The sequence below is a fragment of the Lepus europaeus genome, chromosome 11 (assembly GCF_033115175.1).
Source record: "Lepus europaeus isolate LE1 chromosome 11, mLepTim1.pri, whole genome shotgun sequence".
In the NCBI taxonomy this organism is placed as follows: Eukaryota; Metazoa; Chordata; class Mammalia; order Lagomorpha; family Leporidae; genus Lepus; species Lepus europaeus.
The window spans coordinates 62,218,369-62,234,122 of record NC_084837.1 but is presented as its reverse complement, the minus strand read 5'-3'; the positions used below and the strand labels follow the sequence as shown (position 1 = coordinate 62,234,122).

Genomic DNA, 15,754 nt, shown 5'->3' with positions numbered 1-15,754 from the left:
TAAAAGAAAGTAACTTATTTATTTAAGATCTTTATCACAAATAATAGGAAAAAACTGAGAATGCAGTAAAATTTTATGTATTGTTTTATAAGAATGATTCTAAACCAAAATTTCCAAGAAGGGCTAATTAATTTAATGATGTCATTAGCCTTTCTTATTTGCACATCAGACAAATGACCTTCAAGTCTAGAGCAAAACATTGTAAGTATTAACACAGTCCGGAAGGGGTTCTGTCTCACCTCCTTGTAAGTGAACTAATGAATCAGCACCACTTAAACCTTAAACCACCATGTAGCACTTGATTTATGCAATTAGCCCATGATGTAACCAGTGCCAGAGTTGAGAATGCCCAAGAAGGATTTTACTGTTTTGAAACAGAGGAAGATCACCCTTCACGCTATCACCCTTGGAATAATGCTGACAAATTCCGACTCATCCTCCAGGTCTTGGTTAGGGCCTCACACAGACCTCTATGAGTCCAACCTCATGATCCCCATGTACCTTGGTTGCACCTCCTTTCCATCACTCTAAGTGCAATTGTTCAGAAAGGAATGGCACACAGTGGATAATAAACAGCGGTTTGGGAGTCAATGCTTTATTATTTGTATAAGTGGTACCCTAAAGATATCTATATTAGAGAATACCTAAAACCATCTCCACTCCAGGAAAGCAACTACCTAAGCAGTCTCTTTCTAGACATGGTCATTCTTCCGAAGAATCCTTTTTCTGTTCAGTCCTGTATCTCACACTTAAAGATCTGCCTACTTGCAGTAAGGATGGGAAACACAAACAGGACCCCCTCAGTGCTCTTCATGTGGGGCAGCAGAAAGCCCTCCTTGGCAGAATCCCTCTGTAGAGGATGAGCTGCCTGGGCAAGCCAAAGCCAAGGCTGCTTTTTAGTAATGCCTCACTGGAACTGGTCTTGTCTTCCACACGTTTCTGGAAGACCCACTTTGCCTGTAGCCACGTTGGTGTTTCTTTTGTACATGCAGGCATGTATGCACATTGTATCTTATATGTGTAGCTTGATTTCACTTGTTAGACAAAGTAGAGTTTCTAAACACACAGTCTAGTACTTACAGAACTCAGATGTGGATCTAAGCACTTCATATGCTACCTATTTACTCTTCATAAGTCTGCAAGATAGCAACTATTATTTAACTTACAGATGGAGAAATGGAGGTGCAGAATGTCAAGGAACTTTGAGCTCACATAGCTGTGACAGGTGGATCCAAGATGTGAGTTTACATAGCCTGAGTCCAGAGCTGCCCTATGGCACTTCTTGAAAGGCTGGGGAAAGGGACCTCCTTGCCATAATCCTCCCTGGACATTCACCTTTGGAAGTGCTAGCATTATGCACTGAGCAGGACTTGGCCACCCAAACATGCAGATATTGAAACCCCAAAGTCTTCATGTAACAGTTACTGTGTTAATGGTTGATGGAGAAAAATGTGGACTTGATCTAATTATGGTGGCTGGGAGTTGGGCCCCATGGGCTTGCCTGCAGAAGGTAGTTCTCATGGGAGAGCTGGTTATTTCAGCTGAGTTCAGCCTAGAGTCTCTTTCTGCTCCCCAGCTCACTCCATGATCATCCCTCTATACCTCTGCCGTTTCCAGCTTCCACCAGATGCAAGTCCGAAGGGGCCACTTGATTTTGAACTATGAACCTCAAAACTCTAAGCTTCTCTTGAGAATTCCAAAGCAACAAAAAGCTAATAGAGCCAGCAATCCTTCTTCTGTTCTGTCTTGTTCCAGCACCTTGAAAGGGAGCTGCTGTATATAGCAAGCTGCACAATAGGACCTCACCTGGATATACAGGTAGTGCACAGCCTCAGTCGTCACTGACGGCTCACTTTCACAGCCACCATTCTCCTCTCTGCAGTCTTCATCCTAACCCAAGAGGGAGACACAAGAACTCAAAATGCGGGTGAAATTAAACCAGACCACCACCATCCTCAAGAAATTGTGTCCACTTCCCACAGACACGGCCATACTGTTGTCTTAGAGAGAGGTTGGTGAGCAGGACCTAAACTCTGTCCTTTAGAAGCTTGCAGTATCTTAAAAGCAAGTTTGCTGTCACTGGAGTCTTCTATATAGTTCACAGGTCTGCGGCTACACAGAGTGATGGGGAAGGAGCAGGTAGGCAGTAAAGACGTGTGATATGATAGAAAAACCATGATGGTGGAATAGGGAGGGAACTTAGTGCTCTAGTCTAGGGGAAGATAGTTTAAAAAAACGAAGAGAGTGCAATCTCAGAGAAGAGTTAGGGAGAAAACAGCAGAGGAAACTTCATGCTACGTAGATCTTCATGGAAGCTGTAGATGTGCACAGCTCAGGACTCCAGCAGCCGAGAGCCTCAGCACCAGCTTTGGACAGTGAGGTCAGACTAGACTGTAGCCCAAGCCACTGGCGATAAAGTTGAGGGAGGAGCCTGGCGTGACTTTGGCTTGGAGCCCTGTGGGGGACAGTATACCTGACAACCTAGAGGGAAAAAAAAAAGGGAGCACATTTCTCTCTCCCTGATCAGTAGCACCAGCATCCTGTAACTAGCCTAGAGGGTATGGGCACCATTTTGGACATACCTAACAGTTGCACTGCTTGTGTCCACACACCCAGCAACCAGCCAACAGGAGATGCTTGATTCTGGTTGGGAGAATTGATGGAGACTGGGTGCTCATGACTGTGGAAGCCTTGTGTGCTGGGACTGTGAAACACTGGCTGCGTGGGAGGCTCAGGGTGTGGCTGGGTCTTTGGGCAGTCACTGTGGGTGACACCACACACTCGGGGCTCCCTGATTCCCTGGTGAGGGTAATTACTGCAGGATCTGTGCTCACACTGAGGACTATATGGATCCTTTGTGTGCTTATGTGGCAGCACAAACAAATAGCAAACAGGCATTGATCTCCTTGGAGGAGAAGAGGTGAGCATGAGACTACTCCAACAGAGCAGATTAAACCTCCCCTCTGATAAAAAAAAAAAAAAAAAGATTTACCATGCCCAATTTGAGTGTCACCTTGGACACTCCCCTTACCCTGGAGCACTGACTAGAACTCCCTGGCCACACCCAGCCACACACCTCTGGGTATTCACTGAAAGAGAAGAAGCTCCACTAAGCCACAGAGGCATAGTCCAAAGATAAAGCCATTACAGGGAGAAACAAAAACAAAAACAAAAACCACCAATAAGTATCTCCATAAATGGCTAAAAATAAACACAGCAATTCAAGAAACAAGAATAAAGACAACATGATGTCTCCAATGGAATGCAAAACACTTCACTTCAATACTAGAATGTGAAAATGAAGAGATTGAACAAATGCTAGAAAGAGAATTCAAAAACATTGATTGTAGGATTACTTAGAAGTAATCAGAAGCAAATCCACGAATTAAAGAAATCCATACAAGAAATGAATGAAAATTTCTCCCATGAAATTGAGATTTTAAAGAGAAATCAAAATGAAATATTGGAAATGAAGAATTCAATCGATCAAATAAAAAATACGTTGAAAAGCCTTAATAACAGATTCAGTGAGGCAGAAGAAAGAATATCTGAGTTAGAAGACAAATGGGTATTAGAAGTTCCTGAAGGCTTGGAAAGTGAGAATGGATTAGAAAGTCTTTTTAGTGAAATAATTACAGAAAAATTCCCTAATTTGCAGAGAGAAAGGGATGTACAGGAAGCACATAGAACTCCCAATAGACATGACCAGAAAAGATCCTCATCATGACACACTGCAGTCAAACTCTCCACAGTAAAAGACAAAGAAAAGATTCTAAAATGTGCGCAAGAGAAACACCAGATTACTTTCAGAGACTCTCCAATTAGATTCACAGTGGACCTCTCATTAGAAACTACAGGCTAGGAGAGAATGGTGAGATATATTCCAAGTGTTAAGAGGAAAAAAAAAAAAATGTCAACCCAGAATACTATACCCTGCAAAGCTCTCATTTATGAATGAAGGTGAAACAAAGACCTTCCATAACAAGCAGAAATTGAAAGAATTTGTCACCATTCATCCAGCCTTACAAAAGATGCTTGAGGATGTGCTACACACAGACACACAGGAACATATTCATCAATATGAAAGAAGGTGAAGGCAGAAAATCTCCCAGTAAAAGTACAAAGGAAATCTAAAGTAAACAACAGGAATATTTTTAAAAACGGCAGGGCTAATTCATTACTTATCAATAGTCACCTTGAATGTAAATGGTCTCAACTTTACAGTTAAAAGATACACACTGGCTGAATGGATTAAGGAACAAAAACCCATCTATTTGTTGCCTGCAAGAAACACATCTCACCAACAAAGATACATACAGACTAAAAGTGAAAGGATGGGAAAAAAGATTCCATGCTAATAGAAACCAAAAACGAGCCACCCTATATCAGACAAAATAGACTTAAACACAAACACTGTTGAAAGAGACAAAGAAGGGCACTATGTAATGATTAAGGGATTGTTTCAACATGAAGATGTGACAATAATAAATGTAGCACTTAATTACAGGGCACTTGGCTATTTAAAAGAAATGTTAATGGATCTAAAGGGAGACACAGACTACCATACAATAGTAATGGGGGACTTCAATATCCCACTCTCAGCCATGGACAGATCAACCAGAGAGAAAATCAGCAAAGAAACAAAAGTTAATCAACACTATAGACCAAATGGACCTAACAGATATCTACAGAACTTTTCATCCTACAGTTGCAGAACACACATTCTTCTTCTCACTAGAGCATGGAACTTTCTCTAGGATAGACCATAGGCTGGGCCATAAAGCAAGTCTCACCAAATTAAAAAAAACTGAAATCATACCATGCATGTTCTCTGACCATAATGGAATGAAGCTGGAAATGAACAACTCAAGAATCTCTAGAATATATGCAAACAGATGGAGACCAAACAACATGCTGCTGAACGAACAGTGGGTCATAGAAGAAATCAAAAGAAAAATAAAAAAACTGTTGAGGAACAGGATTTTTCTTCCATACTATTTGTTGAACTCTTTACTTAGTATAGAGTTAATCTTCTGTGTATAAAGTTAATTGAAAATAGATTTTAGTAAAAAATAAGAATGGGGGCCGGCACCGTGGCTTAACAGGCTAATCTTCTGCCTTGCGGCGCCGGCACACCGGGTTCTAGTCCCGGTTGGGGCACCGGATTCTATCCCGGTTGCCCCTCTTCCAGGCCAGCTCTCTGCTGTGGCCCGGGAAGGCAGTGGAGGATGGCCCAAGTGCTTGGGCCCTGCACCCGTGTGGGAGACCAGGAGAAGCACCTGGCTCCTGGCTTCGGATCAGCGAGATGCGCCGGCCGCGGCGGCCATTGGAGAGTGAACCAACGGCAAAAAGGAAGACCTTTCTCTCTGTCTCTCTCTCTCACTATCCACTCTGCCTGTAAAAAAAAAAAAAAAAAAAAAAAAAAAATGGGAATAGGAGAGGGGGGAGGAAGAAGAGTGGGAGTGCGGGTGGGAGGAGGGTATGGTGGGAAGAATCACTGTGTTCCTAAAGTTGTATTTATGAAATGCATGAAGTTTGCATACATTAAATAAAAGGTTTCTGGAAAAAAAAATACATGATCTACAGAGAAACACCTTGTTAAATCAATTTTTTCTTAGACTGATACCCTTCCCAGCTAAAAGGGGCAGAATGTGTACAGGTTAATCCAGTTTGGATTGAGTTTCCCTGGAGTTCCGTCCTTTGGTGTTGGCTTACCCTGGAAGTAGACAACTATGATCCCATGTTCGGCTGAGACAAGTTAAGTGTGACTATACAGTCATCATCACAGCACTGTGCAGCCTACACCCCTGAAGAGGAAGCACTCAGCTGCTGCTTACACAGTCTGATCCTCCGCACTGCTTGTCCATCTGGTTAATCTGTTCATTCTCTACAGCTGGTTTTTTCCTCATACAAGGTATATTTTTTTTAAAATAAATTTTTCTCTCTTCTAATAGGCGTATTTAAGTACTTTTTATCCTCAAATATGGAAAAAGCACCAGTAGCATCTGTCCATTTCTGATTAGGTTTTTTTGAGGGATTTTCCAACATATTTCTTTTATCAAAAGAAAAAAAAAAGGCCCTGTTCTGGAAATAAGTAGGCTGTACTCTTGAATCTCTTCTGTACTCTGGAGATTATTTGTAAAAGATTATTCATCTCTTAGAGGCTCCTACCCATCAATTACAACACCCATGGGATGCTGCCCTCAACTGAGCAATACAACCGGGTGTTCCCATAATTAAATGCTAATTAACACCAAGACGAAACATAACTTTTGCTTTTGTAGTAGTCTTGATTATTTATGCTATCATTTTTGGTTAAACTTACAATTAATATATTTAAACTGGGAGGATATTAAGATGATTATAATTGATAAGGCAGGTACCTACCCCCAAACAACAACAACAAAACACCAGCTAATAGATTCAAACCTTTTAAACCAGTTTCACTGCTTACCTAACAGAATCTACGTGTAAATGTTTCGATCTACTATGAATGCACCCTTATAACTGCTGGTAATTATACTTTCATTCCTGGTAATAAAGTCATCACATTCAACCCTGGATGTAGAATGTTTCTCTGCAGCAACAACCAAGACTCTGGGGTGAGAAAGCCTCACTCTGAGCTCCACGCACCAGCAGAGGGGCTCTGCAAGGCTGTGTGGAGAGAGTGCAGAACTGAGTGGGGTGGGAGCTTGGAGCAGTGATTTTTGGATGTTTCTGACCACAATATACTTTGCATTACACCCTGTACACACTCTTATGAGAGACAAGCTCCATCAGCTAAGCTAACCATTACTATAAGTGGGCTGCATTTGGGTGTTTTTTGCTCCTCTCCAAAGCATTAAAAATAAAGCTGTGGCCCTCACAGTTGATTTCATAACCCATTACAGGATCACAACACACTGTGGTACAACACTGTTCTGGGGGTGGTCTATGAAAATAGGGAACTGAGATTAACTGATGTGACAGCGACCACAGTAACTCCATGATTAGACTGCTGAGTTACTCAGTTACTTGCATTCCACCCTTATTCCAACCACTTAAAAATCTAACATTCTTTAGGAAACTGTTTTCATCACACACGCAAAATGCACCCTCATTTTGCTTCTCTCTTCTACAAGTAGATAGAAAAATAAAGGCCTATTTAATTATTTAATTAAAACCACCTTTTAAATGATCATGTTTTAAAATGGATACCTTCTACATTTGCATATCAGATTAAGGCCTTAATATTTTACCTGAGGTTTAGAACATCAGACAGTAGTTTCCTTACACACCCATTCTACGATGAATAAAATGGTGTAATTTCTATTTATATATTTACCTGATTCTGACTCTTACTGTTCTCATCTTCATTATCAAAGATGATGTCACTTTCAGAATCTGAAGCCGGTCTTAAAAAGAGAAATAGAGAAATACTAAAGAAATCAGAATCATGGTTATAATTCTAAAAAAATCTACATGTGTGAATTACTAGAAAGCAAAAGAGGCTGGAGGGACTGTGTCAGGAGCCCACTGGCATAAACCTGTCCACAACAGTACACTCACAATTCTTGATTTAAATAAAATCCAGCCAGACTGTTTCCTGAAAAAAATGTAATAGCTAAGATAAAATAAAATCATGAACCTAAAAGGCCAGGCTGGGTTCTGAGATGCTGGGTTCAGGCTCCTCATCACTGATTTGGCACTTTTGGGATTAACTAATTAATTCTGAAACATTCCACAGAGCTGGAAGCCCTTGCCTTATATGTACTAAGATGAGGTATCAGGGGTCATTTTTATTGTCCTTTCCCCAGGGCTTGAATTTTGGAGACCTGAATACAGTGTGGAGAAGTCCTTTGGATGCCGTTTGATTACTCTCTACGGGTGGACTTCGTGTGTGTGTTCTGCCATGGCATTGTACGTGAATCCCCAGCCCAGCCTGGGTTTGGGTGGGGATGACAGCAGGGGTCACGTCCCTTACAGGAAGGACTGCGAGAAGACACCGTCGTGCTCGTCCTCGTCGTCGTCGTCGTCGCTGCTGGAGCCCGGGCCCGTGGCGGGGAAGCGGGCGCTGGCTGAGCGCTCGCCTGACGTGCTCCACTCCACCGAGCTGGTGATGGGCGGCGGGGCGTTGGCCTCCACGCTGTCGGGGCCGTCCGTGTCGCCGGTGTCGCCCGCCGCCTGCGCGCGTGCGGCTCGCCCGTCCCGGGCCAGGGGCCCCGAGTCCAGGGGCGGTGTCCCGGGCCCCGCAGGCCGCTCGTGCCGCTCGATCCAGGCGTTGTAATAGCGCACGATGTTCTCATGGTGCAGGCGCGACAGCAGCGTCACTTCACCCTTGATCCTGCGGAAGTGCTTGCTGGCGGGATTGATGGGGATGCGCTTCACCGCGTAGCAGCAGCCGTCCAGCTTATTCTGCACCTGCCGCGTGGCCAGGAGAAAGCGCTGTCATTTATCTCGTGTCTACCGCGCCCAAGGACAGTCAGAACCTCAGACTTGGACCTGAAACTGAAGAAAGCCCCGACAGCCCCCACACCCTAGACGCTGGGGGAAAACATTTTAATCATTCACTTTACTGCTATCACTTCCCTGCTTTTCCAACATCATATCCACAGCCTGCATTTCTAAATAAACGCTGGTTTTTAAAATAATTATTTCCTAAAGCTAGTCTGAAGTTTCAAATGATGATTCTAATTTTTCTCTGATTTGTTTAATACTTAAACTCACTAAAGACAAACTAAACTCGAGACATTTTAATAAAACTTAATACAAATGCTAACTCTTTGATCTATAAAGCTGTCTGAACTTGGGCAAATTACTTGATTTCTTTAAAATTCAATTTTCTTATTTATGAATGGCATTTATATCATTTCCATGGTCCCAAAGACTGTAAGGACTAAATCAGATAACCTGAGCAAAGCAATTGTATCAAGGCACAGTGAGAAAGGTGCTTAGTAAATAATGACAATTTTTGGGGCGGGTGCCTGGTATGGTTAAGATGCTGCTTGGGCACCGACATGCTACAGTGCCTGGGTTAAAGCACTGGCTCCATCCCAGATTCCACCTGCCTGCTAATGCCCATTCTTGGAGGCAGCAGGTGACAGCTCAAGTAGTTGGTTTCCTGCCACCTACATGAGAGGCATGGATTGAGTTCTTGGCTGCTAGCTTTGGTTCCCCCCAGCCTTGGCCATTGCAGGCACTTGGAGAGTGAACCAGCTGATGAGAGACCTCTTTCTGTCTGTCTGCCTCCATCTTTCAAATAACTAAAATAAATAAATTTAAAAAATTTTAAAAAGATGGTTAATTAAAAAATAATAGCAATTACTATGAACAAAATTACTGCCTCTTGATTTTAGTTACATAACTAAGATTTACAGTTAATGATGTATACTGAAACTAGAACACTACAATTAAGAACACAGTAAAGGAGCTGATGTTGTGGCACAGCAGGTTAAGCTGCTGCCTGTGATGCCGGCATCCCACACCAGCACTGGTTTGAGCCCTGACTGTTCCACTTCCGATCCAGCTCCCTGCTAATGGTCTGGGAAAGCAGCAGAAGATGGCCCAAGTACTTGGGCCCCTGCCACCAATGTGGAAAACCCAGATTAAGCTCCTGGTTCCAGGCTTCCTTTTGGGCCAGCTCAGCCACGACTGTTGAGGCCATTTGGGGAGTGAACCAGCAGATGGAAAATGTCTCTCTCTCTCTCTTTCTGTTTCTCTGTAACTCTGCCTTTCAAATAATAAACAAGCAAACCTTAAAAAAAATGATAAAAATGCAAGTAGAAGTTTCAAAGGCAAGTTGCCATGTCCTACACTGATGCATCTTTATCCCAGGCAGTGTCACTATGCAGCTGGGTTGACTGAAGTAACTTCCTCGAGGTTTTGTTCACTGGGACATGCCAGTACCAACGGAGGTGCTACTATACTACAGGAAACCAACAACTCAGCCACGGGCAGAGGAGAAACTAGTTGATTACAAAAGACACAACAGAGTAGTTTCCTCTTGTTTGGCTCACAGGTTTCAACTAGGCTCTTAAAAATGGTTCCACACAAGAAAAAAGTACAAGAAAACCGAGTTTCAGATCACCTTTTTGTATGGGAAGAGTGACAAGAACATACGCTTTGGAGTAAAACAGACGTGGGTGTGAATGTGGTTTCATTTCTTAGAAGTATGTCACTTCACTGAGCCCAGTTCTCTTGTCTGGAAAAATGGGGTCTACACCTGTCTCATAAGGACTTCCTGAGATGAACAACAAGGTTTGTGAGCCACCTGGAATACAGAATGCACTCCAGAAAATGAGAGCCCTGTGTTCTCTTACTGCAACATCAACAGAGAAGGGGAGAGAGGGAAGCCTCAGCAGTTTTATCTTTTTTTTTAAAGATTTATTTGAAAGTCAGATTTGTACAGAGAGAGGAAGAGAGAGACAGAGAGGTCTTCCACCTGCAGGTTCACTCCCCGAATGGCCGCAACGGTGGAAGCTGGGCCATTCTGAAGCCAGGATTTTTTTTTTTCTTTTAAAAACGTGATGTAGGGAAGACTTCCTCCAGCTCAGGCAGCTGCTGATGCCTCCAGGGCGAGCTCAGATTTTCTGCTTCAAGGCTCTGAGGACAACGTAGAAAGTGACCAGAGCACATCCTATCAGCACATTGAAGATGCTAAAGCAGAAGGCCAGTCTGGAGTTCTTCAGCGCTCGCTCCCGATTCTCAAAGAAGTTGGCTTCCCGGGTCTTGAGGGAGAACAGCAGGGGAGAAGAAGAAGATAGACATGATGGAGAGAAACAAATAATCCTTTGGTTTGGGAGGCAAAGGCACCAGGGTGACTGGCTGCTCCGGGGTAGAGAACGGGGTGGCCTGCGGCATGGGGGTGGCTTGCAAGCCCAGCTCCCTGGGGGCAGTCACAGCAGCCATGGGCTCTGGCCACGTTGTATTCCTGTGTCATGGCCTCACTGGACTCCGCACAGCTGCACTTCCTCCGCTGAGCCTTCCCCACCACGCTCTCTTTTCTACTAGCCCCAGGCAAACCTGCCCCAGGGACTTCCCCAGCCTTGAAGCCAGGATTTAAGAGCTTCTTCCAGGTCTCCCACGTGGGTGCAGGGGCCCAAGGACTTGGGCCATCTTCCACTGCTTTCCTAGGCCATTAGCAGGGAGGTGGATCACAAGTGGAACAGCTGGGACTTGAACTGGTGCCCTAGGGAATGCTGGAACTGCAGATGGCAGCTTTACTGGTTATGCCACAATGCCTGCCTCCTCAGCACTGACTTTCAATTCTAAGTCTTAGAACACATCACATACGCTGTGAGTCACTGATTGGGCTGGGCTGTGGAGCTTGATCTACTGGAAAAATCCAAGGCATTCATCTATAAAAATGCCAAGTGGCATATGCAGTAATAGGTACCACTGCAAATGAAATGCTGGCTCCCAGAGCAAACTGGCCTATCCTAATCTGGCATTCCAGAGGTGAGGTGCAAGGGCTGTGGGGTTCTCATAGGGAGACTATAGGGAAAAAACCTGGGGGTGAACACTAAGTAATATATGCAAAACAAGCTTACTAATCATTTTAAGTACACACTTCTAAGGAAAAGAAGTTTGTTAATTTTTTACATTTAAGAACATAAAACATAAAGAAGTTAAAAGACTTGAGAAAAATGACATTGTGAGTTAAAGGGATTGCATTTACTGCAGTCCCCGGGAAACTATGATCTTTCTGATCAGGATCTCTATCCTCCTCAAGGCTATTCTTTCATTGCAGAAAAACCAATTTAATTCTTTTTCTGGTGTAAAAAGCTTTCCACAGTATGGATAATGCTTCCCAATAACATTTCCAGAATCCTAAGTAGACATATGCCACACTGTCAGATGTGATGGATGACATGGACCTTTTATGGACTTAATAACACAGTAATAATGTTGGTCTCTTAAATTAGGAAAAAATACTTAAAATTATATAAAAACAGCTCAATCCTCTTTCTGCCAGGGGCAGGTATTAAAAAAAGTCACCCACATAAACTGGAATGAAGAAAGCAAGACCTAACAACAGTGCACCCTAATAACACATCAGTAATCTTCCACTCTTATTAATAAGAAAATAAAAGCCAGCCAGACCATCTGGGCCATTTCCTAGCTTGAGTTCCATCTCTGTTCTAACCTTGGAACCCTTTTCTCCATAGCAACTCCAACAGCAAGTAGGAGAAAAAGAGAACAATTTTCTTTCTGAACCAAAGTACATGAAAATGCTCCTTCCGTAGCGGTCCTGACTCCACTTGAAGTGCTGTGATAATTATGTGGTTTTCATGGTAATGCTCTACACCAAGCAAGGACAGGAGAACCATGAGTTCTTAACGTGTGCAGTAGAACCTGAAATAGACCCTTCACCCCAGGAAGAATTCGATCACAGTTTCAAATACCTGTATTCACTTCCCTCCCTGTTCCTCAAACAAAAGTTTTGTCATTAAACCTCCGTGGAAATGGAGCCGAGAAGAAGCTGTAAAGGGGACTGGGGACCACACCTTGATGACAGCTCCGAAAGCCCCCTTGCCAAGAAGCTGCAATTCTTCAAACTCAATGAAATACCGGGAAAACTGTCTCTGGGTCTCACTGAAGAATGCCGCGCTGGGTAGCTGGTTGCTGGGAATGACAGTCTCAACGTAATCCTGGCCCCCGGAATCTGAGATACAACAAAAGGTAAGAGGCAAATAAGGTGGGAGAAATGGAGGAAGAGCTACCACATCCCACACTGACACAAGCACTGGAAGAAGGGGCCCCAACAAGTCGTGTGAAAATGCTCTTCCCTGAGCGGCCCTGCAGCACCGTTCCTCTCTTTGCCCTCCAGAACGTGGGCAGAAATGCAGAGTTAGCTTAGGTGTACAGGTGGAGGAACTAGAGCCAGAACCCAAACCCAGGCCTCCTGGGCTTTCCCAGTCTCTGCTGAGCTCCCTTAATCTGCTTCATCTGGAGCAGCAGGAAAATGCAGTTACCTGGCAAGAGGGTGAGAGGACAGAAAGGTGAGTGCACTTGTAGAGAGCCTACGCCAGTGGACACTTGGCAGTAGAGAATGGGAAAGTCAGGGTAGCAAAGCCATCTCACGCACACAGAGGCTGCTCGTCAATGAATGAATTCAAGGGTAGATAAAAAATCAGTGTGGCACCTTCCAGCATTATGTTGATGGATACTTTCAAAATAATGCCATGTCAAACAGGGTATCAAAAATGAGCAGTTACAGACTCACCTTCAGGACTCTGTTCCACTAATGGCGTCTTTGGCTGAGGATTTACAAAGCTGTGTTTCAACAGCTGCTGAGGGCTCCACCTCTCCTTGTCATCTAAGCAAACGCACCTCAGTGGGAAGAAGAAGGATCTCAGCAAAGTGCAAAATAAACATGGAACTCCTTAACCCAAGGCATTCTACTATGGGTTTCGTTTTTAAAGATACACACTAGAAAATTCATGTTTCTCAGGGACGAAAATGCACTCGTAAGTAAACTTAAATGAATAAACACGCCTGCAGGATTTACAGGCTGAGCACAAGCTGGGGGCAAGTAGGGAATAAAAAAAAAAAAAAAAAAAAAAAAGGAACAAGGGCTAGTGTTTGGGCTAGCAGTTTAAGATACCTGCAACGCACATCCAAGCACACGGGTTCGATACTCACCTCTGGCTTATGACTCATGCTTCCCGCTAGCTCAGACCTTGGAAACAGTGGTGATGGCTCAAGTGACTGAGTTCCTGCCACCCATGTGGGAGACCGGGACTGAGTTCCCAGTTCTTGGCTTCAGCCTGGCCCTGGCTGTTGGGGACATTTGAGGACTGCAGCAGTAGATAGCAGTGCTCTCTATGTGTCTCTGACTTTCAAATAAATAAATCTTTTAAAAAACAGTGTAGTCTTTGGATGCAGGAGGGCTTATCCTCATGGAGTGATTTTTTTAGAAGTCTAAAAAAAGCACAAGTAGGCTATGAATTTTCACTCCCATTAATAGCGTAATGATGCGCCATGCTAACGTAAGCCTTTCTAAGGACCAGTCAAAAATAATGCTTCCAAAGACCAAGCACATCAGAGAGCTAATACATGTCTGGGACCCAATGTGACAACCTTGCCTGTTCATCAAGGTAGAAAGTAAGCTGGCCGGCACCGCGGCTCACTAGGCTAATCCTCCGCCTGCGGCGGCAGCACCCGGATTCTAGTCCCAGTTGGGGCGCCGGATTCTGTCCTGGTTGCTCCTCTTCCAGTCCAGCTCTCTGTTGTGGCCCAGGAAGGCAGTGGAGGATGGCCCAAGTGCTTGGGCCCTGCACCCGCATGGGAGACCAGGAGGAAGCACCTGGCTCCTGGCTTTGGATCGGTGCAGCGCGCCGGCCGTAGTGGCCATTTGGGGGGTGAACCAATGGAAGACCTTTCTCTCTGTCTCTCTCTCTTACTAACTCTGCTTTTCAAAAAAAAAAAAAAAAAAAAAAAAGTAAGCAGACTACAATGAAGGAACACTTTCAAAAAGTTCTGCATTTTCCCACATGCTTTCTTTTAGTCCTCAATCCTTGAAACTATGAAGTTGTGGTTTAGTGTTCTAATAAATACTGGTTTTGTTTTTTGAGGAATAAAAACTAAGTCACACTTAGGGGCCCTTGCTCAGTAGCACTGGTATTATCTAGGAATCTACTGGAAACACAAATGCTACTCTACTCCACATCTAGTAAATCGGCAGCTCTGGGAGTCTGCACAAACATCTCTGTTAACATGGCCTTTTCAGGTGATCTGAACACAAGCTAAATTCTGAGAACCACTGCTGTTTAGCTTCCATAAACATGACTCAAGTAGTGCCACTTGGTAGCACTTGACCCTTATATATAATATAAACAATATATTTTTTTCTTTTTTCTTTATTTTTTTGACAGGCAGAGTGGACAGTGAGAGAGAGGGACAGAGAGAAAGGTCTTCCTTTACTGTTGGTTCACCCTCCAATGGCCGCTGCGGCCAGCGCACCGCACTGAACCGCGCTGATCCGAAGCCAGGAGCCATGTGCTTCTGGTCTCCCATGCGGGTGCAGGAACCAAGGACTTGGGCCATCCTCCACTGCACTCCCGGACCATAGCAGAGAGCTGGACTGGAAGACGGGCAACCGGGACAGAATCTGGCGCCCCGATTGGACTAGAACCCGGTGTGCCGGCGCCACAGGCGGAGGATTAGCCTATTGAGCCGTGGCACCAGCCTATATAAACAATATATTAAAAAAATCAACAGCCATTGGGAGTTCTGGACTTAAAACTGTACATATAAAGTGGTGATAGTAATGATCATAAAGGGTAACAATATATTTTTAACACTACAGCTTTAAAAACAAGCACTCTTGGGGCCAGTGCTGTGGCAAAGCGGGTAAAGCTGCCGTCTGCAGTGCTGGCATCCCATATGGGCGCTGGTTCAAGTCCCAGCTGCTCCGATTCTGATCCAGCTCTCTGCTATTGCCTGGGAAAGCAGTAGAAGATGGCCCAAGTCCTTGGGCCCCTGCATCCACGTGGGAGACCTGGAAGAAGCTCCTGGCTTCAGATCAGCGTAGCTCCGGCTGTTGCAGCCAATTAGGTAGTGAACCAGTGGATGGAAGACCTCTCTCTCTGCCTCTCCTTCTCTCTCTGTGTAACTCTGACTTTCAAATAAATAAATAAATCTTTTTTAAAAAAAAAGTACTCATAAATCTACAAGGGCAAGAGAAGATTCCAGTAAGACCCTTTGTATCAGATATTGTATTTTTCCCCTAAATTAAACTTAGTTTTTATTGTATCAGTAAAATATAAATATC

At 44.1% G+C, this 15,754-nt stretch overlaps 1 protein-coding gene across 5 annotated transcripts in view; it reads right to left on the bottom strand.

The window, feature by feature from the left end:
- Nucleotides 1-15,754, bottom strand: part of EIF2AK4 (eukaryotic translation initiation factor 2 alpha kinase 4) — a 119,499-nt gene that overhangs the window by 50,637 nt on the left and 53,108 nt on the right. For all 5 annotated transcript variants that reach the window (XM_062205609.1, XM_062205610.1, XM_062205611.1 and 2 more), the window contains 5 exons: nt 13,205-13,311; nt 12,486-12,643; nt 7,964-8,400; nt 7,325-7,394; nt 1,807-1,890 (listed from right to left, as the gene is read on the bottom strand). In XM_062205609.1, the coding sequence (XP_062061593.1) occupies nt 1,807-1,890; nt 7,325-7,394; nt 7,964-8,400; nt 12,486-12,643; nt 13,205-13,311 (856 nt within the window). The remainder of the gene's footprint in view (nt 1-1,806; nt 1,891-7,324; nt 7,395-7,963; nt 8,401-12,485; nt 12,644-13,204; nt 13,312-15,754) is intronic.